Genomic DNA, 21,928 nt, shown 5'->3' with positions numbered 1-21,928 from the left:
CACAGTTCTGCTCCTATCGCTTTTGACTTGGGTTCATTAGGGAACCTGATTTTTTAGGTGCATGTTTATCTTTCCTTCTATATTCTCTTCATTCCATTCACGTATACAGTACAGCACATCATCTCTGCAAAGGAGTCGGTCTCGTACTAAAAGTTGTCAATCAATAAATACAGGGGACATCTGAGAAGATACCGGATCTAACGCCATATTTTCAAAATAAAAGTAATAATAGCTCTTTCATAATAGAGTATTTCATAAAGGGATTTGATGATGTAGGAATTAAATTAAATTACTAAAATTAACTCAAATTAATACGAGTGAAACAAACTTTATTTTGTCATAAAACTGAGCAAATATGTCGGACTATTACAAACGCAGTGAGGAAATTTCCTTCTTAACATTTCAAGTTTGATTGATGCATCGGCATATTAATTTGACATCTGCTATCATGTCCTGTGTAATATTATACTCGAGCTCTGTCCTCCATAAAGTTTATTATGTGAAGATTTTATACAACCGATATTTTAATGGTGATTTTGGTATTGTTGGTGATATGTGCGCAGAGCAAGTACAAGAACAGTATGCTGTTCAAGTTATACTTTGAAAGGCTCCACAACATTTCCGCTTCAGTCATTGCTAACGTTGTCCAACTTGATACGGTTAGTCGAGGATGGCTGACCGCTTCTGAGCAGCTACCTCTGCGCTCTCAGAGGCTCAACTCCAAGCAATTACACGAGGATAACTCAAGGGCACAATCGGAGGAGAGGAAGGAAATCAGAACTTTTCAGACTGTTGGAAATAGCCGTCAGTCATTTCAATCGCACAGTTTTTTTTTTCCATTTTGGGGAGCGAAAGGAGGAAATTTTGACCATGCCTGCTGAAGTGAAACAGGTCCGTGTTGATGTCTGTTGTCATCGCGAGCTTCTCTCTCTTCTTCACTTCGCATCGGAGAGATATGTACTCATGAGTCTTACGCATGTTTCATTTGGAGCATGTTATTCTCTGTTTTGTTTAATTGCTGATATACTAGATGCAATTTAGGACTACGGCGTGGAGCGTCTGCTTGCTTTGATTGACGTGTCCCGCCCCCTTACACAGGACGGCATCAGGTGAACACAATGCAATTTAGTAAACATCTCATCTCAACTACGTGGATCTTACTGTTGCGCTTTTGCGTGGACGCTTGTCCAGTTTCAGGACCTCGACTTGTGGTCTGCTCCCTCCCAGTTAATAATACCCTAGAAAACGTTGTTGTGTGGTCATCGTGGGACAATTTGAAAGTTTGTGTGCCTGCAAGAGTCTTGACTGAATTTGGGCAAGATTTATAGCATGGGCTGTACTGACAATTGTGTGAAAGGCATGACATTAAACCCTTTTGGTGTTTTTTTTTCTTGCATAGATACCAACGGAATGTGCTTTTGTTGGGATTTGTGGGCATTTGTGTGTACCAGGGCATGATGTGCATACATTATTGATACTTGCTGAGTTTGAAGAGTCTTTTCCCGTCAAGCTTGGCGGCTCTCTTGTCATAGAAAGACTGATAAAAAAAAACAGGCAGAAAGTGAAGGATTAAATAAGTCCAACATCTCCTCCGCCAGTGATTGGTTAAAAAAAAAAAAGCTTGCTGTAATAATAAGTTCATTATGTCACCTAATAGTTAGTTCTATGCCCGAGGATCACCAACCTTTCTTAAACCTAGAGCTACTTCCTGGGTACTGATTAAGGCAAAGGGCTACCAGTTTGACACACACTTCTGAAAAAGCCAATTTGCTCAATTCAGCTTTCACTATGTGTTATTATTGTCATTTCCAGTTCCCATGTGTGATTTTAACAAGAATAGAAAAAATACAGTCAAACCTTGGTTTTCGACCACAATCCGTTCGAGAAGCAAATCGGTCGAATTCCGAATCTATTTTTTAGTCCGTTCCAAGGCAAAAAAAATGGCCTATATTTAAAGCATTTTTCATTTTTGTCCGATTGCGCAACTGCAGCGCACCGCTGAACGCGCAACCGTAGCGTGTCGCCCACCGCGCAACTGCACCGCGCTGGTCGCATTATTGTGACAGAGCCGTCGCTGAAATTTAGAAAATATTTCTAAAGTCCTGATGTTCTTTCCAGAATTTAAGTGGACCTTAGCGCACAGGGAGCTTCATTTTTTTCCGATCGAGCAACTGAAGCGCACCGTCGAACGCGCAACCGTAGCGCGTTGCCGACAGCGCAACTGCACCGCGCTGCTGACAGCGCAACTGCACCGCGCTGGTGGCATTATTGTGACAGAGCGGTCGTTGAAATTAACAAAATATTTTTAAAGTCCTGATGTACTTTCCCAAATTTAAGTGGACCTCAGTGCGCTGGGAGTTTAATTTGGTCCGATCGCGCAACCGCAGCGCGCCGGCCGGGCGCTCACTGTCGCATTGCTTTGAGAGCGTCTTTGTGTTTTAGGATGGCTTTACTGCTCCCACTTCCTTCCTTTGGAGGCATGATTGGGGTTAATACAATCCTCAAAGTAACAAAAATACAATAACTACGGAGTCAGTCGGCATCCAGTCCGCGCGGTCGGGTTTTCTCAGGTCCGCCCGGCTCATCTCGCGAGGTTCGACCTCCGAATTTTGTTCAACAACTGAAGCAAAAAAAATCTCAAATTTTTTGTTCAAATTCCGATTTGTTCGAGAACCGGGACGTTCGGAAATCGAGGTTTGACTGTAAAATAAATAGATGCAGCTCACTGACAAGTGCCGCTACTTGAGCTAATTTTAGAACAGTCCTGCGGGCGACTCATGCGGTCCTCACGGGCGACCTGGTGCCCGCGGGCACCGGGTTGGTGACCCCTGTTCTATGCAATGGATGCTATTTATACTCGCTCAATCACTCTTTACTTTCCCATCCCTTTGGCTGCGATAACCCTGAAGGTTTGAAGTGTTACGCAAGTGCCGATGGACTCAAACCATGTTTGTGACTCAAGGGTCACCACTTGTTGGGCTCATATCTTGGATGTATGCGTGCTGGAATGCATGTCAATGACCCAAGAATATGTCTGCGCCATGTTTTTTCCTAAAATGGCTCAGAGAGATGAAGGAATGACCTTGCATCTGTGACCTCTGCAGGGCAAAGATGGTTGTCATATTTTAGGCTAGGCCGGCATCACGGCTTGGCCTTTTGAACTTAGATGGAGATTCCTCAGCTGGGAGCACCTGCTTCATAGTCACACTTCATTTGGTTGTGAGTGTGTTATTTAGTCTTCATTGTGGAGCAAAGCATTGTGGAAAAGCAAAGGAAGCTAATTCAAAATTATGTTACCATTGCAGAGTAGGCAAAAAACTCAAAACAAGAAGTTGGTACAGCTTCTTAAAAATAATAGCCCAAGTCATATTTTGACAAAAAAACGCCTTTGCCAACTCCACAAACAAATAATTCATTTATTTATACTTTTGAAATGATGTTAAGAAATATAATGAGAGTTTGGTTTAGTATTTTGTCTTTTCTGAAGAAAAATAAATAAATAAATGACCTTGGCCATTATTTTAAGAGGGAGACAATATACTGTCTTTAAGGTTTTGTTTTTTCTCCAACTCAGCCAGTTTTTATACTCAGTATTCTAGCCGGAGGTGAGATAAGGGCGGGCTTGCCGAATGTTGCTCTAAATTAGCTTTTTGCCCAATTAAAATTGCAATTAGTGGGGAAACTACAGCAGACCATGTCTGAGTGTGAAAACTGTACACCCGAAGCATGTAGTGCCCCAAGGCCTCTATATTCAGATGCTAGGGTTGTAGCATCTTCTCGTCATAAAAAAAATGGAAAAATGGATATGTCACGGAGGAGAAATGAAAACATTTTGAATAATCCAGTAGTCGCCATCCTTCCAAGGTCTACCGAAAGCCTCTAAAGCAAGGATGACCCATCTAAATATCAAAATAATTCATGGTGATCCAGCCAAAGACTAAAGGGGTGCTCTTGTCTTCAGTCTGCTAGTTTCCTGACAGATTTTGGGGCTCTCTGCTACATTCTTCAATAAAAATCAAAAAGTTCCATGTCTTTGCTTGGCAGTGTTTTGGTGCGATGGCTCACCCTCCTTCATTCCTTTTTTTACATTTCTCCTCAGGCTTCCCCCTTTGTAGATCAATATTTGAAGACATGTAGAGCATGAGAAATTGGCTTTGTTTCGGGGTCATGCAAGAATAATGTGTGTGACTGGTAACATATGAACACATACTAGCTGAGGAGAGTGCATCAATAGAGGGGGCATCTGATGGGGGGGGGGGTGATCTTGTGTTTTGAAGGTGAGTGGATGTGGTGGGTCATGTGGTGGTGGGTCAGAGCAGATGGCCTCACCAGCATGCAGCATGTCGATGTTTGCCATACAAGTCCCATGGCTGTTGCATGATGACTCATATTACATTAACTCCGATGCTTTCATATACATATATTTTGTTAAACATGCTTTTGTTAACTCGGTACGACCCAAGGACCAAGTATTTTTATATTGAATGATCAGCATGGTTGTTTTTGTTTTGTTTTTATAAATATAAATGTTTAAAGTGGAAAATAGAAGCAATCCCTGTATGAGTTTATTATGTTGAAAAGAGTTTCATCACTACCGGGTAAACAATTAATTCAAGATCCTAATTCCCTTGACCCTGTTCAATTAGTCATTATAAAATATGTACATCCTGCAAAAATGACTTATTAAAACTTTTAAAAATTTTGATTTTGTTTGTTGTGTGTGGGGGGGTGGGGGCAAATTTAGATCTATTTGTATCATTTGCCAGTTTGTACATCATCTTATACTGAGTAAAGTTTAAGATTTTAAATCAGCGTCTTGGCATGAACGAAGCTTTAAATAGAACCTTTATATCATGAGTATTAGATAGATAACAATTGTCTGTCTGTTGGTAATGTGAGTTCAAGCTCCCATTGCTGCAGCTGAGTTCTGGAAGGCAGTCCCGACTTTATAATAAATATTTCAATGCAACACAACCCCGAACATCTGTGCTCCAAGCGGGTTAAAACGGATACTAAGAATTATGCACAAATGTTAACTGGCAAGTAATGCACTGTGCTATAAATAGTGTACTGTTATGTACATGCAGTGTATCGCATGAACCCCCCCCTCATAATTAAATGTTTTCTTTTTTTTGTCGATTGTGGTTGTGGATCATAAGCAGGTGTCCATTCAACCCCCAGAGTGCCCAAAAGAGGGGGGCTCTTTTGCACCCCCCCCCCCGTCCTTAGTCACTGATGTCTCGACTGATGCAGCCTCACGTTTGCTATGTGACCGCCGTTCAAGATAATAATTCTCCCTCTCCTTTAATCATCACGTTGATGGAATCGAAGAAATCTGAGGGGCAGTATAGTGCGAAGCAGACGGAGATGATGCCACACACCCCTGTTAGAAAACAGCATTGAGGAGACTAGCACTGCATTAATGAGATGGCAGTCTTATTATCATGCTTCAGCTGCACTTTCCCTTTGCATATTCAGATCCTTTTATTCAACATTATGTGCAGCTGCTTGTAGGCCACACCACATTTTACCTTATAACACCATCACTTGTCCCTGCTAGCTTCTAATAAAGTCTTTAAGACGCAGTTGAGCTTTGTTCTCCGCGGCCATATTTGTTGAATTTGCCATAGATGACATGGAGACGTGTCAAACCATGCATCCATCAACAACCAAGCAAGAAAAGAAAATCAATTTTATCCCAGTGCTATTTGTTCAATGTTTGCTCTACAGGCTTTGGACAGGATTCAGTTTCCCTGACCGTGTCCAATAAACACCCGCCAAGCTTTGCTGTTGGAAGCCAGCAACAAGAATCATTGTTTTGATCAGATAGATAAAAAAAAAAAAAAAAAAGCTACAGACTCACTGAAATGAGAGGTTGCGCCATCACACTGCTACGTTTGGACCAGCCAGGATCTGACATTGATTTACCATTGCTTGGAAAAGCACTAAAACAGCTTGTAGTGACAAAATTGACTTTATTTATCATAATAATCTGTCACACAAATGGTGGTAAGCTTACATAATGATATCAATTCAGTCAGATAGAAAAAAAAACTACGCTTAGATAAATGATGTGATTTCTTTAAATGAAATCATAATTGATAAAGTGAAACATAAATACAGGCACTATATGAACATTATTAGCAATGAGAATTTGGCCCTTTCGTCTCCTGTATTGTTACTTTTTCATTTCGCCTAGCTATTAGGTCCAAAAACACAAGTCCTGACCCATTTTTGAACCAATGAACTATAAAAGATATTGCGAGCCAAGCCCTCTTGCCCAACATCAGTAACCTCTGGCCTCATAAATGGTCTTCTGGATGAATACTGTAGAACAAAGAATCCCACATGGACTCACATATAGTACTCTCAAATCCATTGAAAGTCTTCCCAGAAAGCAATTACAGCTGCAAAGGACAACCAACTCATATTTCCTTCTACCTTTTCACTCCTCCTAGGCGTACGTAATAGAAAGCCGTCCATAACAATTGCGAATTATAACCCAGCTAGTTGTTTGACTGGTTTTCCAAAAGGGAATGTGGCTAAGCACTTGTAATCGCTGACAGTATTGTCTGCAAAAGTCACGATCGTAGCGTTTTATTTTGCACCTGTGAACAAAGACTACATTCAAGTCGTTTAAGAGCAGTTGGCAAAAGTTATTCTTGTCATTTCATTCTGGGATTAAGCATATATCTTTAGCTCATATGTGATCCAGCCCATTTATTCAGAATCTTGGGATCGTTTGGAGAGGCCCTTTGAGGGGGGAGGTCAGCGTTTTTTTATAAAGCTTCCCTCAAGCAGAAAAAACAAATGACCTCTACTTCTCCTTTTCTTTACCACTCAACGTACGAGGCTGTAATGCCGGGTCCTGGGGAAGACATGGCTCCAGCCCCATTTACGTGTTTAGTCTGGGACTTTCTTTTGAAGGATTAGCCCACTTCTTGCCACTGGAAAACGGTGGGGATGTCAGGGAGAGCATCGATCTGCCATCATGGTACCATCTGTCTCTGGCTGCCTTTTAGGATTAATGAGTCACTCTGACAGCTCTTTCGGAGGGTTCTAATAGAGTTGACTGGCCATTCAGATTACTCTGGCATGTGGCAGTGCGAGTAGTCGCGATATGAGACAACGTCGCTGTTTTCTTTCCCACATGCACGTCATTCCAATCATACAAATCAATGCTTACCGCACTGGTGTGATGGGCAGACACAAACATTGGAATTGCATTATGAATCTGTGCTTTTTTTAACCTTTATTGAGGGTAACGCTAGCAAGCGAAAGATTGTGTGTCAAACAGTAATAATTCAGTTTATTGCTTTCTCAGAGCTCAGTCACAAAGCATGTTTGCAGTGAGGACTGACGTTTATTGACCTGCGGGCGGTTGAAGAACTCTGATGAGGTCCGGCAGCTCATTAGAATTCTGTTCCAAACCTTACAACACACAACATTGCTGTTACTGCTGATGGCTTGGGTCCAGGGAGGAAAAATTAAAGAAAGCGCTATCGAGGTGGAATGAAAGTCCAAACCACTGTAAGTTGACCGACTTTGGCTCCACTACAACCTTTGCTACTCGCAGCTTCTGCTGTAGCAGCTGCAGCTGCACACAAACATTATGCTAAGCAGAGGCAAGAGTTCAGCCAAAACCAGGAGGAGAACTCCCCAAAATGGAGAGACAAATATGCTCCTTGCATTCTTTGTGCTGCTGCCTCGCCATGCAGACAGCCATTTGTAGACTTTAATGGAGGCATTTAGATCTTCAGTAGTGGCTGTCATATGTCATTACATGGGATGGCACAGTCTTGTTTCTCATTTCTCTTGATATGCACTCTTCTCATTCCCAGAGGAGCCACTTGTGAACAATGGAATGATGCACGGCTCTTTACAAATTCCATGGGCTCTTTTCAGCTATCCAGTGCATCTGCACTGCATAATTGTCTCTGACTACATAATGACAGCGGGAGGTTTATATATCAACAAGAAAAATACCATCAAACATTATTTTTTTAATTTGATTGGAATTTGTTATAGGTGGTGAAGTGTGTCAATCTGAGCCTCAAAAATGGAAGGAGAAGAACTAGCAATCCGTTGAAGGTGCTGTACTTAAAACTCTTTTGGCTGGGATAAAGCGTGTAAAATCCCAATGTCAGCTTTTAAGCTCTATGCACCCAGCTGCTTCAGCCAAGCAAGCTTTTAGTTTGGTAATAGGACTTTGTAGCGGTGTCCGCTTTTTGGAATTGTATGGTCTGCCCATAAAGTTCCCAAAAGATTGGGTTAGGAATCGAGCTCAAGAATTTCAAGGATTTTTGTTCTCTACCAAAACCAATACCCTCTAAATAAAAAAACAAAACAAAAGCCTGACCCAAGATTTTGGAAACAGGTTCCTTGTTGATGCAATTTTTATCAAAATCTTGCATGTATGAAAGCAAAAAGCAGGCTAACATTTACTGTGAATACACTGAAACAAAAGTATTGCTATCTTTCGGTCCAAGAAAGAAAACCTCGCAATGGCCTCCGAAATAACTTTAAACTGACATTTGCACAAAAAAAAAAGCACATTGTCAAGCCGCAAAGCTTTTGGGAAAATATCCTTTGGGACAGATGAGACAAAAGTGGAGCTTTTAGATAAGTCACATCAGCTTTGAGTTTCCAAATGCAAAAATGAAGCCTCCAAAGAAAAGTCCACCTGTGAAGCTCAGAGGAAACTGTTCTTGGGCTGCTTTGTGACATCTAGAATAGGGTGTCTTGAGTCTGAGCAGGCCACAACGATATCTGTAGATCATCAACTACAGGTCAGGGGTCTTCAGCTCAAAACACAGAATAATAGCTCAGATCAAAGATGGGGTGACCTTCTATGAGCCCTAATCTAAATCATTTTGAACAACTGTTAAATGTATTTGAAACACGCAGTCTGGCATGGGCCAAATGTATCATAACACTTGCAGAAGATCATTAATTTGTTGCACACAAAAAAACAACAAATTCTGATTCTATTGATTCCCTACCTATTTTTTTCTTTCACACAAGGGTGTATAACAGTTTTGTAGCCCTTTCAGTTTCCATTCTTTCAGTTTCCTTCTGTTTTCAGAATGTTTGCCACAATTTCCAGTTTTGTTAATATGGTTGATAATGTTTCTTGATTTGTTTATTCGTTTATTTCAAACGTGGAAAAAAAATAAGATTAGTGTACACAAATGAAAAGACAAAATATATATGTGTCTATATATATACACATACATACATACATACACACACACACACACACACACACACACACACACACACACACACACACACACACACACACACACACACACACACACACACACACAGACAGACACCCAGACAGACAGACAGACAGACAGACAGACAGACAGACACACACACACACACACACACACACACACACACACACACACACACACACACACACACACACACACACACATAAACTAAAAGAGTAGCAATCAAGATATAACCAAAAAGGAAACCATAAATCATATTGACATGCCTGAAAAGAAGTATAATTTATTTAATCCCACCCGCTTAATTTATTATTAGTATTGAAGATTCTTATTGAGAATTTGGCTGCAGGTAAACATTTACCTTTGTAAATCTGTAGCGGTACACATTTACCATTAACAAAAGGGTAAATGTGTTTGCCGTATGCTTTGTTCGCTAAGACACATTTCCTGCATATTCTAAAGAATACACAACATTATCATTATCTGAAACATGTTTATTGCAGACTGGACTGGGAGTTGGATATTTTATCAGAGGGACGGCCTTCAAAGCTTTTTTATCCCTTGCCACATTGTGATGTGAAAATTACTGCAGGCCTGTGCAGAGAGAGTGATCTGGAACCACAGCGCCAAAGCATAATCACAATTGCGCAGGCATCAGGACTGGCATGATGTCTACAACCTTGTGACTCTGGACTGTCACTGCCCCACGCTACCACTGTGTTGCCTTTGATTCAATCACGTCCGTTCATCAAGCTTATTTACTCTCCTTAGAAACGCTCCTGCCTCTCCACTCCAGCTTGTCTTCTGTGCTTTGGATACTGTTTTCCCCCTGTTTGAATTCACTAAACAGTGGCTGTCCCACTCTTTCACTCAGTGGATCGATCGATCATTTCAAAGTGAGTTGTGAGTGTGCTGTATGCATAGCTGATGGTGTCCATGTTTTCTAATGCTGGATGGGAGTTGTTGGTTTGAATAGTTTGATTGTGTTTTATCTTTGTCAGTGGCGGAAGTGTAGTTTTTTGTACAAGCGGGGTTCTGAATGGGTCAACCATGAAAATAATTTAAATACTGCAGCTTCCACCGAGTAAAGTGTGAGAAAGGAAGGGAAAGAAAAATATGCCATTGGCAAAGCGTCATACTAAATAAACACGTCTGTGTTCCTTATGGACATGAAAAGAAAGATTTATATCCACGCTTATTGGATTTACCGCTCCCGTAGTGAGTTGTTCAGGAATATCCGTCTCCACCGTGAATACTGTATGTAAAAGTTGAATGTTTGTTCTTGATTAGTTTTCAGTGATATCCTGTGCTGTCGTTGCTCCAGTCTATTGAAGTGCTATCTTTGGAATGTGAGTCAAGATTTAGAGTATTGATTTTGGGGAGTCTCCAAGCATTTTTCATAAAGTCGAAATCCTTCCACTGCAACAACGCTTCTGTATTGAGTCCACATTTTTTAATCATACAGTTTCCCTTGAGTATCACATTAACATTGACATAGGGTTGCCTATATTTTGGACTGCCTCTGGAATGTGCCTGATCTAGAAAAGAGTCAGTCAAGAATCATGTTTATTTTCTCTTATCCTAGCATGAAGCAAGCAGGTTACCATTGATGGTCTATTAGATTAGTTTTGAAATCCTGCAGATGGTGTTTCTGGTTCATGTCTGTTGAGTCTGTTTTGGTTTGTGCTGCCAAGTTGGTCACTAAAGTGGTGTGATGAAATATGACAGCCATGCCATTCAAGCTGTTGCAGAGTAATTTCTCAGAAGCTGTGACACTTCATTCAACCACTATGTCGATCAATGAATCTGTTTTGTCACCACAGATGCCTCAGTTGGTTGTCCAGTGCAGGCGGTCGGTCCATTGTGCATGTCCCCCACACTCTCGAAGCTGACTCTGTAAACATGATCATGCACACTAATCCTCTTTGGTATTGCTGCGCATTTACACAGATGAATGATCCCGCATAGATTGCAGTCATAGTGGAGGCTTTCCTGGAAAAGTCCAGAAATTAGAATAACAGACACATTTATTGCTCATTCATCGGTTTCATTGTGGACTGATTTGCTAATGCCTCTGTGATTGCATTGAGTGTCCAAGGGCTGACTCATTGTGTGTTTTCCCACAAGTGCATAAAAGCTATTTGTGTAACTGGAACTACCGGGGCCCAATACCTCCAATGAGTCATGATCCACATGATAGTGGTCCCTCCTGACTCTTTCCACACTTTGTTTAATAGTCCAGCAGGTGCCGTTGCATCATTTGATGAGCAGACGGGAAACCATTCGGAAAACTGCTGCAGAACAAAGACTCCAAGCACTAGAATCGTGGCAAAGAAGCAACATAGAACCCAATTGAGCAAATGGACCTTGCCATCATACAGTATGTCGCTGAAAGTTATATCTACTGTACCAGGCGGACAATAAATGCCCATATATAAGAAATAAAAATATTCAAGGAAAAGGCAAACGGATAAAAATGATGGATAATTGACACCAGATATTCACAGGTAGTTGCGATCGATTCAATGCCTTGAGAACTTGTTGATCCTTGTGAAGTTCACGGAGATTTTGGACCACTGCACATGTGGGTTTTTACAGGTGTTCAGTAAATGGTGATTATGTGTTACTTGAAAAATATATATAAATTAAAAAAATGTTGGATATATGCACTCATATGAAATTGGACACCTCAACCTGCAGTGTAAATCCAGCCAAGCTCTTTGAGGTTCAAACTTGTGGGCTTGTAATAATAACTATGTGACATCAAGTTACATACAGTATGTGTCACTGAATAAGGCGTTTAGATTCCTTCAAATGCTTATTTTGCTGGATTCATAACCTGGAACATATTTTATACGTTTTAATACATTCTAAAGATTTAGCTGGTGTCTTCACATATCAACCTTTAGTGAACTGTGTTCTTTGCTTCACTGCCTTGTAAAAGTTGTTTGACTATTTTCAGATTTTTTTTGTTTCTTGCTCAAGCCAGTGGACTTAATGGGCTTTGGTCTATGGAGTCCACTGCAGGGATTCCCCCCCACCACCCATTGTGCCATTTTTCAGCGGCCTCATTGGGGCTGACAACAATAGGCTTGATAAGAAATATACTTGCGTTTTCTAGTGAGCAGTTCATCTGTTTCCGGCAGTTTAATGGTTTGATTAGAAACAATGATTCTATTTCAAAAAATCACAACCTCAATGCGTCCAGAGGCTCCAAAATAGGATCGAGTGTTCAGTTTGTTTACGGATGGTGCCTGCCTAGAATCCACCTAACCTCTGTTTGGCACAAAATGCACATGGCTTGGCCTTGTTTTCATTGTCTGAGACAGAAAGTCAGCATAATGAATTTTGGGTCCCTATGGAGATGCAAATTAGATGTGAAACAACATTGCAATTGTTTTTTTTTTTTTTGTGCTGAAGCCACTATATGTTGAAAGAATGTCTCATTGAGACTGCATTGCTCCACTTCTCTCAGGTGGCTGCTGCCAGAACACGTGCAGATGTTCTCAGTCATTACTGCAACATCTGGGATGTAATCGTACATATCGTTTTTATGAAGTGTAAAATGAAAGTTTTGGAAATGAAACATTTCATAATCATATACACATTAATGCTGATTTACTTGGCCTGACCAATATATTTTTAGGCTGTGTTTTGCCCCGACAATTCAACTTCAATTTTTATTTTATTTTTTTTAGACCGTGACCGTTTTTTTTTACTTCTATTAGTTTCAACGTCATCTACTGTCTTAAAAAGTCTTCTTAATCTGACTTCAGGTGGCGATATTTTTGCGTACATAGTCAAATTCCTGTCTTCCTTGATGTTCAGTGAACATAAACATGCTCAGTCACACTGTATTGTAGGTCGCTTGTTGCCAGAGGTACCAGCGCCCAACTGTTCCATATAGCGAGAGCTTGCATGTTTTATTTTTATCCAAATAACCGATTATTCTGTTTCTTACCATTTCATGAGAAAGTAAGATTATATTCATTTGATTGGCAAAACTTCAGTCGATTATTATTATTTCGAAAAAGGTCAATACAAATGGCCAGCTGATTAATCTGTCACATACTTCTTATGATAATAGGAAAAGGAGATTTTCTTTTTAAATTTGGATATGCAGCAGGTGGTACAACAATGTGAAATGTGTTCATCTCAATTTAAACAGTCCATTCAGAGCCAATATGTTGATTGATTGAGTGATTGATTGAGTGATTGATTGAACTTTATTTCTCCCACAGTGGGGAAATGTTTTTGTCACAGCAGCGTACAAGAGTGCAAGAATACAAGAAACAAGTGCCAAATGTAAAAATGGATAAATAACAGACAAACAAGGACAAAGACAAGTGCCACTAGTAGTGGTAGAGACGAAACAGAAGGAAACCATAATCAGGTGCCGCACAATAATAATGTTAATAAATACTGACTTTTTCGTTTGACAATGAAAAGTTAAATTGATCAGTTTATTCTTCCATCTTAAGAATTTTTTTGCATTCTGATTTTGAACTGTTCATTCACATATTGAAAAGACATAAATAAAAGTCATTTGTCAAGAACGCTTAAGAAACTTAGACCATTATGAAACAGAACAGAAAAAAAAGAAAAACAGAGCAAGGACGGCATTGTTCCTTTTAGACCGTCTTTCTATGAAGTTCACATTCCTGCTGAGGAAAAAGCTCAGGCCATTAAAGTACAGGATGTTACAATGTATTGTAGTGAATGCTGCTGTTTTCACTCCAGTCCTTCTCATGCCGTGCTTCTATTATCGCTGCAGTCCAGTATGAAAAGGTCTGTGTACAAAAGACATGTGGGAACATCCAGTTTTTGCTAAAGGGAATTGTATTTTATTTATCAAAGCTGACTTTTTTTTTCTCATTCACAAGTGAAAGGAATTGCATTCACTGTTTAGCCATTTTTCAGTCTGAAGGTTTTTTCTTTTTTGCTCATAGGTAAAGCTATGCGCTTGAGAACAATCACAACACTACTCTTTAGGATTCATTATTTATATGAGAGAAACAAACAATCACATTGTCTTCCTTCCTCATCTTACTAAGTACATAATGATACTGCCCTACAAACTATATTATTCAAATGAAGAACTTGACTTTGGGGATATATATCTTCCCAAAGCATTTTTCTTGATCCTGATCTTGGTCTATTTTTGGGCTTCTTGTCTTGCACACTTTAGAACTTGTTGCAAGGCCTTTATTTGTTGAACCCTTCATTGGCCCCTCTCCTTCTCACAAACCTGCCTTCTGACAAAAGCTCTCCACAGAATTGGTCTGGCCACAGCCATCACACACCCTTCACTCTATTTTAAACAGAGGCCCTCTCCCCCCTTGAGTGGACCATACTGTCTGTGTGGGCCAGAGCGTAGGCCTCGCTCAGTCAATGCAGCTGCTGCCAGCTGGTGCAGAGGTAATAGCATAGATAATCTCCCAGATGGTTTGGCCTAACTTCATTTCTGCCCTGGCTAGACTGAAAAAAAAGCAATGAGAGGATGCTTGTTAAAGTTTACTTTCTTCTAGGAAAGTTGACAACATCATTGAATTTTTTTTTTTTGCTCCAAAATATGGCCATACCTCTTTGAGTGGAGAGTTTCTCTGTCAGTTCCACCCCTATACTTTTGGCCAGTAAAAAAAAAAAAAAATATCATGCATCCTCTTGGGTACAACTTTTCTAAGTTTGCTTCGGGAGTTTCTTTTCCCAGGGCGAGGGGAATTCTACAGTGGGCAGACAACAGGGAAACAACAAAAACCCATGTTTTCTCTATGCAATTTGACCAGCTTCCACATATAGTACAGTCATAACAAGACGGACGTTGTCGAGCTTTATTTATCCTTGCCACACTCAGATTTTAGAACCTACACTCTAAAAAATGTTCACTGTGCTCTCTATTCATTTTAATCTGTGTAACAATTTACACTCAATAATATTGAGTACATTTGAAAGCTATGAAATTTACATCATGTGGAACACTTTTACACATTTAATGCAGTCCGTCAAATTAATTTGCCAAACATATACGTATGTATAGGCTGATCATATTTGATTTCTTTCCAAAGCCTAAATGTGATTCTCATCTGGCTCCAGAACAAATCTAGAATGTGACCTGCTGAGAGAGTAAGACCAGTCAAGTTTGCTTCTACATTACTCTGTTCTTTGCTTGATTAACATTAGATTACCAATGATCCCTTGGAGTAAAATAGTGGTATTGGAATTTACAGTAGTTATACCCAGCAGAAAATAAGGATCATCACTGTCATGTTGTCATAGCCTACGTAAAAAATGAACCTTGGTAGATTGCGTGATGTTCAAACCCACTTTTAGACACTCTAGATTTGTTTGCAAAGAATTATTAAGGATTTGTAATTAAATGTTGAAGCCTGAGTGGCACAGTGCCTTCTATTTGTTTTTTGTGTGGCATTTTCATGTTCTTCCCACGCTCATATGGACATTCTCTAGTTTCTTAAAAAAAAAAAAAAGAATGTTCTTATTTAATTAAATGCATACAAACGTACCTGGTAACCTTAAAGAGGGAGTCAATCCCCTATTTTCTTTTTAGTGATATGTTATGTGCAGCCCAACGAATCAAAACACAGTATTCTGATTCATGTTTTGTTTGTAGAATATCAATTAAACAGACAAAATCTCCCTTTTTTTAATCCAATTTAGGGGGTGGCTATTTTCCCACCTGCTGTCGACTGAAAATGACATCACAATTGCCAGGCCTCAGGTCCCAACCAATCACGACTCATCAGTTTTCTGAAGCTGAGCCGTAATTAGTTGTGACCTGGCAACTGCAATGATTTTCAGTCGACAGCAAGTGGCAAAATGGCCACCTCCTGAGATGGATAAAAACGGGTGAATTTTGCTGCTTGATTCATATTTCCTGAATGTAATATTAATCTTAATGCCTTGTTTGCAATAGTGGGGGGCCCATTCAACATATTATTGAAAAGAAAATATGGGTGTTTACTTCCCCTTTAATTTATTGATCTAGTTGGAATGCTGGCTGCCATCTAAAATATTTTCTTGTGACAGTTTGGAGTTAGTGTTATCATTGATGGCAATTTGGAGTCAAGATCCTTTTTCCTGGTTTCCATGGCAAACACTATGGGCTTCTTGTAGTGAGGGGTGTTTTATCGTGAGACATGCATGCGTTTGGTCGATTAAAAGCCGGACAGGGGGTTTGTGGTCAGATGCTTGGCTTGCATCTGCTTCGTCGTGCAGGAGGGAAAACTATGCAAAAAGGCAGCATTTCTGCAAAGTGGGGCTTAGCCAGACATTGAGAGGAGATTATCCATATTTTGTCTATATCCTCTTCTTCCTCCAACCACCTGCAGAGTAACACAGACACACAGCATGAACAGTGCATGGCACAGAAAAGAAATAACATGCTATGTGACATATAAAGGTCTGAGTGCAAAAACTAGATGCGTTTACATCAGTGGATTCACATTCACTGCACTCACCAAACAAAAACGAAAAAAAGAATCCTTATCTGGCCCATCCTCCTCATACAGCAGTGCAGCCTGCACCTATTTCAGCTTGGATTTGGCAAAAAGGCTTTACTCTGCATTCATAATATATTCTCTCCGCTCAGCGTTCCTCTGATCATTTAAAATGCAGTGCTCCTGATATTCTCAAATCATCAAACAAATGCTTCGGATTAAAACCAAAGCGTAAGAAGCATAGCTTCAAACGTGCTATTTATTTGCATACTCTGAATTTGACGCAAACTGTAGTCTTTGAAAAATGTAGCTAAAAAAGGGAGGGTGAGAAAAATATATTTAAGATATCAGCTTCCTTTTAAATATTCATCATCAGCTCACAGCTTCTAAAGTGAGCTAAGTAGCACCTTTATTAGTGCATCTGCAAAACACACACACACAAACACTTCCATTGATACTTGTTTCATATTTAAAGAAATTAAAAGAAAAAATGAATGGACTGAATGTTATAACCACATACTGGAGTATTTTAAAAAATATATATATATATTCATTTTAAAGGTCGTTTTTGCGCTCACCCATAAAATTCTTCTCATTAGAATGGATAGGAGAGGGGGGCGTTGTGTTTGGAATGAGATGAAGGGCATCGTGTCTGTGTACTCTGGTTGACCCACAGATGTCAGATCTGCGGCAGAGTTAACCTCAAGCTTAAAGCATCTCTGAGGGAAGACTGCTTCATCCCTCTATCATTAGCTAACTCGTCTAACTGTCTACTGTGGGGTAGTTTTTTTTTTAACTGTAATCATCTCACGAGTAACGTTATGGTAATTGATTAATGTCGTTAAGTTGCTAAGACAGAGACTGTGTTCAAATCAGCATATCAATTGGCTGTTTCAACAATATATTAAGTGCAACTCTACTTTATGTTATAGGCCACATTTTTAGTCAACATTTTCTTCATTTTAGACACACTTATTGATTATTTAATCATTTCATTATGTTTAACCTGGTAAGGCATTTGACAACTGCTCCATATGCCTACCTGGAGGCAATTTAGGGTTCCGCGTCTTTCCCAAGGCCACTTTGACAGCAAACATTTGAATCAGACTCTGGCCCAAATTCTCTGCTCACCAGATGACCCGCTCTGCCAGCTGAACCACATCCACCCTGCAATCCACAATATAACTGATGTGTTCGTTCCACCTTTACGAGTATCTTGGTGCTCATAAATTGACACAATTGGAGTGGTATTAATGAGACTGATTGTTAATTACATTTCCAATTCGTAGCTGTATATTTACGATTTCCAACAGCACTGCAGTATTTCATAGTAATATAAAATCCATAACATCCACTGATTGTCCCATACATGAATTGGAGTTTTGCCACTCAATTTACGTGCAATGTTTAGTGTTCTACTGTCCAGCTAGAGTACTGTAGTTAAATAAGCTAACTCATAAAATGATATGAGTTAGTAGAATGTATGTTACAGTGCAGTTGAAACCACTTACCTTTTTAGTCATGTAGTAAGGAAGAGGAAGGATTTTGTGCAAATGTTACGCCCCAAGCAGTTAGAATAAATGTCGTGTTAAATGAATGCATCTGACAGTATTAATAGTTAAACTACATTGTTCTTATACATAATAATGTCATATTGTCTATGCAGCTCTTGCCTTGGCTCTCATTAGATTGTGCATTTGTGCTGAAGGTCGGGACCTGTGGGAACTAGTGTATCCACATTACCATGTTTCTGTGTTAAGCTTATTCATACAATGATGATGATGAATGCTGTCACGGAATAGAACTATAACAGAATTGATATTGCACATACATTCATGATGTTAACCGGCGTGTCTCTGAAATATTTTTTGAACAGCCACGGCGCTGGTGATAAACTGTAAGTGCTTCAAATAGTGACAGAATTTTATTTATTTTTGCCATCCAGGTCGTGGGTTCAAATCCGGGGTTTTCCCTGTCTAAAGTTTTGCACGTTCTCCCCGTGGCTTTGTAGTGTTTAGTTTTTACTTTTTCCCACATGATAGAGACAGAGCGCAAGCTAAAGAGAGAAGGATCTTTCAGGGCCTCCCAGTTTAGTCTCATAAATGGGAGACCCTGCAGGAGCAAACAGATCTTTTTTTTTTTGGTGTCAAGGGGTACTTTGCTAGCAGCCTAATAGGAAGTTGAACATATGCACGTCCCCTTTCCAACTCCCTAACTCTCCAGTAGACCTCACATGCACTTCGCTTTGGGCCAAACTTGCATTGCGGGTGTTCCTGCACACTTTGCTGTTACCAGCCAACACACATACGCACTCTTTGCTGACTGACAGAATCATGCTGACAGTGATCCGGAGGCTGAGGGGAGGAGCACTACAAACAACCCACCCTCTGGGAACCCACGCATATGCCGTCACAACAAACCCACCAAACGTGAAATTCCTCACCCTGGTCTTTCCCTCTTTGCCGCACCCACTTTTCAAAAGCTCTTGAGATGCAATCCTGTGGCCGAGGCTTGTTCTGGCTCATTTAAGGGTATATTTATTTTTTAAATGTAATTTTATTCCTTATCCTTTAAAACAGATTGACTTACTTACTGTTTGGTTGTCCTTCTATGTGCCTGTCTTTGTTTCTCGGAATGTGCCCTTGTATGAATTCTTGCTTTATTTAAGTTTAAGTTGTTTATTTTATTTGAACCAAAAGAACGACAGGGGGAACGACAAAGGTGTCAAACGTACAAACGAGAGAGCAAGAATGTATGTTTTGGCTCAAGATCAGTCACTAGAGGAGAGATTTAAGTTTCCAACACCCCCTATGGCACAATCTTGGATTTGTCTCTTGTCTCTTTGGGTTATTTGTGTTCTCACCACCAAAACTGTCCACTGGAAATATAGTTTTACACATGAAACCAAAATACCACGCCGTCAACTGCAAAGAGTCATCATAGCTATAGCTGAGATGAGTCCTCACGAGGGTAACGTTGACTTAGTAACCACAATGAGACTCAAGGGAATTTCTTTACCTTGGGAAAACCTCATTTTTCTGTTCTTTTGCCATGCATTGTCAGCCTCTCTAGTTCCTCTTCCTCCAGTTGTTTTCCCATCTACCTCCGCTTCATCACACAAGCATGTCTTGTTTTGGCTGGATTTTTGGATCACATGGTCCTAGTTCATTGTTTTTTTTTTTTTTTTTTGTGGGGGAAGTCTTTGCATACCAACACATGCTTCTCTTTCTTCAACTTTATCGTGTCCACCCCCTCATTTTTTGGGGAGTTGGGGGAGGTGGTTAAGCATAAGGGGCTACTTGGAAGTTGGGTGATCCAAGTGTAGTCAGGAGATCTTTGTTAAAGGATTCATTGTGTAAGAGCTATGTAATGATTCCTGGCATGTCTGAGGGGTGAAATCCTGTTAGTAACTGCGCAGGGGTTAGGTTAAGTCTTAGCTGTTGCCTGTGAGTGCATGTGTATGTTTGTGAGAGGAGGAAGGTGACACTTATCTCCTGGTTAGTATGAGCAGGTGGTGTCACCATTTCTGTTATTTCAGTCTGAATCTTATAGCATGCTGTGTTCACACGGTGGATATCGGCTCATTGGTATATTCAAAATAAGGTGCGAGTTTGAGTTTATTAGAAACTTAGACCTTAGCAGCCAAATGCATGTTCATTACGTCTTTGCATCTCCGTGCTCAGTGCGACAGAAATGTGCAGTAGGCTACGGCCAGCCCAAAGAGAATATGGATAACAAGCTCTGTGACATAAACAATGCCTATTATGTGCACTTTATTTTCTGCTCTTGAAGGAGTAATTAATGTTGATATTTAGACTCATTTGTATTATAGAAAACAGTTTCTTGCAATCTTTCTGAACTTTAGGGATCAATATTGGGAAAATTACTCAAAGCAAAATCATTGCGCCCGTGTCACCTCGCTGGTTTTGGCTGTTGCACGCTATTTTGCGGAGCCTCCACTTCTGCAATGAGCTGCGGCCGGGTAGCTAAGGCAGCTACTATCATGCAGCGCTGCAGAGGTTAAAGTTCGCGTTGCACCTGGTGTTAAACATTGCCTAAACCACAAATTATTGCTGCCATGGTTGTTAAAAAAAAAATAATTAAAAAACAACTACACAAGCTGTCTTTACTACAGTTGAAAACAGAATCTGTAAAGGGTAATTCATCCATGGACAGAAAATTGAATGAAGTATAGGAAACTAATTATTCTGTTTTTGTTTAAAATAAAAGCAATATTATTTTTTCTTTTCACTATCTTGCACCAATTCTGACTTAAAATGTGTATAATAAAAGCTATCCTAATTAATGTTTGTTTCAGTATTATTTATTTGAACAATTCAACTTCTCTAATAGACTATATAAACAATTTGGGAATTAATTTATTGTATTTCTTGTGAATTAAAACCTGTTTTTAATTTTTTTTTACATTGTGATGAAAAGTTCCATTATAGTTTTAGAATATTTATCTATTTTTTCTTCATTTCACCTATTGGTCGGCACGTTATTGCACTTGTAAGGACAATAAATCTGAATTCAATTGAATACATAAAAATGAATGCATGTTAATTGATAGCAAATAGAAGGTTGCTGTTAATCGACACTGCTGTATCGCTGATCTCCCACCGTCTTTGTCCCCTCCCTCTGTGCATTTTCCCTGCCCGGCAATCCATCATGGCCTCGGATTAGTCACTTTTAAGAAGCCATATGTCCCCTTGTGATCTGTTTAATGTCATGTACTCTACATGAGCTGACCCAAGGGCACTGTATATTATTACATCATCCTTAAATATGTAATTTGTGCAATCAGTGTCAAATGTTCTCTCCACATGCAAATTGTAGATTTCAATATCGTTCTATTTAACTGTTATGTATGAGTGATGTTCTCAGAGAGACTATATTTTCCAGTTTGGCTGTATTTTGTTGTGGGTAGTACCTATTTTTTCCGGTGTTACAGGGAAGTCAAAAACGTTACGGAGCGGGATGGGCGGTAGATTAAATCGGATACATGCTTGGTACTCCAGGATTCTTTTCACTGAAGTCTCACTGGAATGGCATTTGCAGATGCAAATAACTAACTTTGAGATATAAAACACAAACACACGCCAAGTCAGAAAAAAAGAAAATAATTAAGTGGCCTCTGTACATTTATCATTTGAGATCTGCACAATAAATATTTACAAAAATTTAGAAAAATTCAATTGTTATGTTGTTTTGCAATGTTCTTGATTCAGA

General features: G+C 39.7%; 1 protein-coding gene across 11 annotated transcripts in view; it reads left to right on the top strand.

Annotated features, from left to right (window-relative positions):
* The window catches only part of arvcfb (ARVCF delta catenin family member b), a 138,578-nt gene that overhangs the window by 65,464 nt on the left and 51,186 nt on the right, over nt 1–21,928 (top strand). For 4 of the 11 annotated variants that reach the window (XM_085910053.1, XM_085910043.1, XM_085910052.1 and 1 more), the window contains exon 1: nt 646–891. The exons of the other annotated variants lie outside the window; for them this stretch is intronic. In XM_085910053.1, coding sequence (XP_085766179.1) covers nt 871–891 — 21 coding nt within the window. In that variant the 5' untranslated portion in view covers nt 646–870. Of the gene's footprint in view, nt 1–645; nt 892–21,928 lie in introns of those variants that run through there. 11 annotated transcript variants of the gene reach the window in all.

Source organism: Syngnathus leptorhynchus, chromosome 4 (assembly GCF_054491065.1).
Source record: "Syngnathus leptorhynchus isolate UIUO chromosome 4, UIUO_Slep, whole genome shotgun sequence".
Lineage (NCBI taxonomy): Eukaryota > Metazoa > Chordata > Actinopteri > Syngnathiformes > Syngnathidae > Syngnathus > Syngnathus leptorhynchus.
The sequence above is the reverse complement of the archived record's forward strand: the minus strand, read 5'-3'. Positions and strand labels throughout refer to the sequence as shown.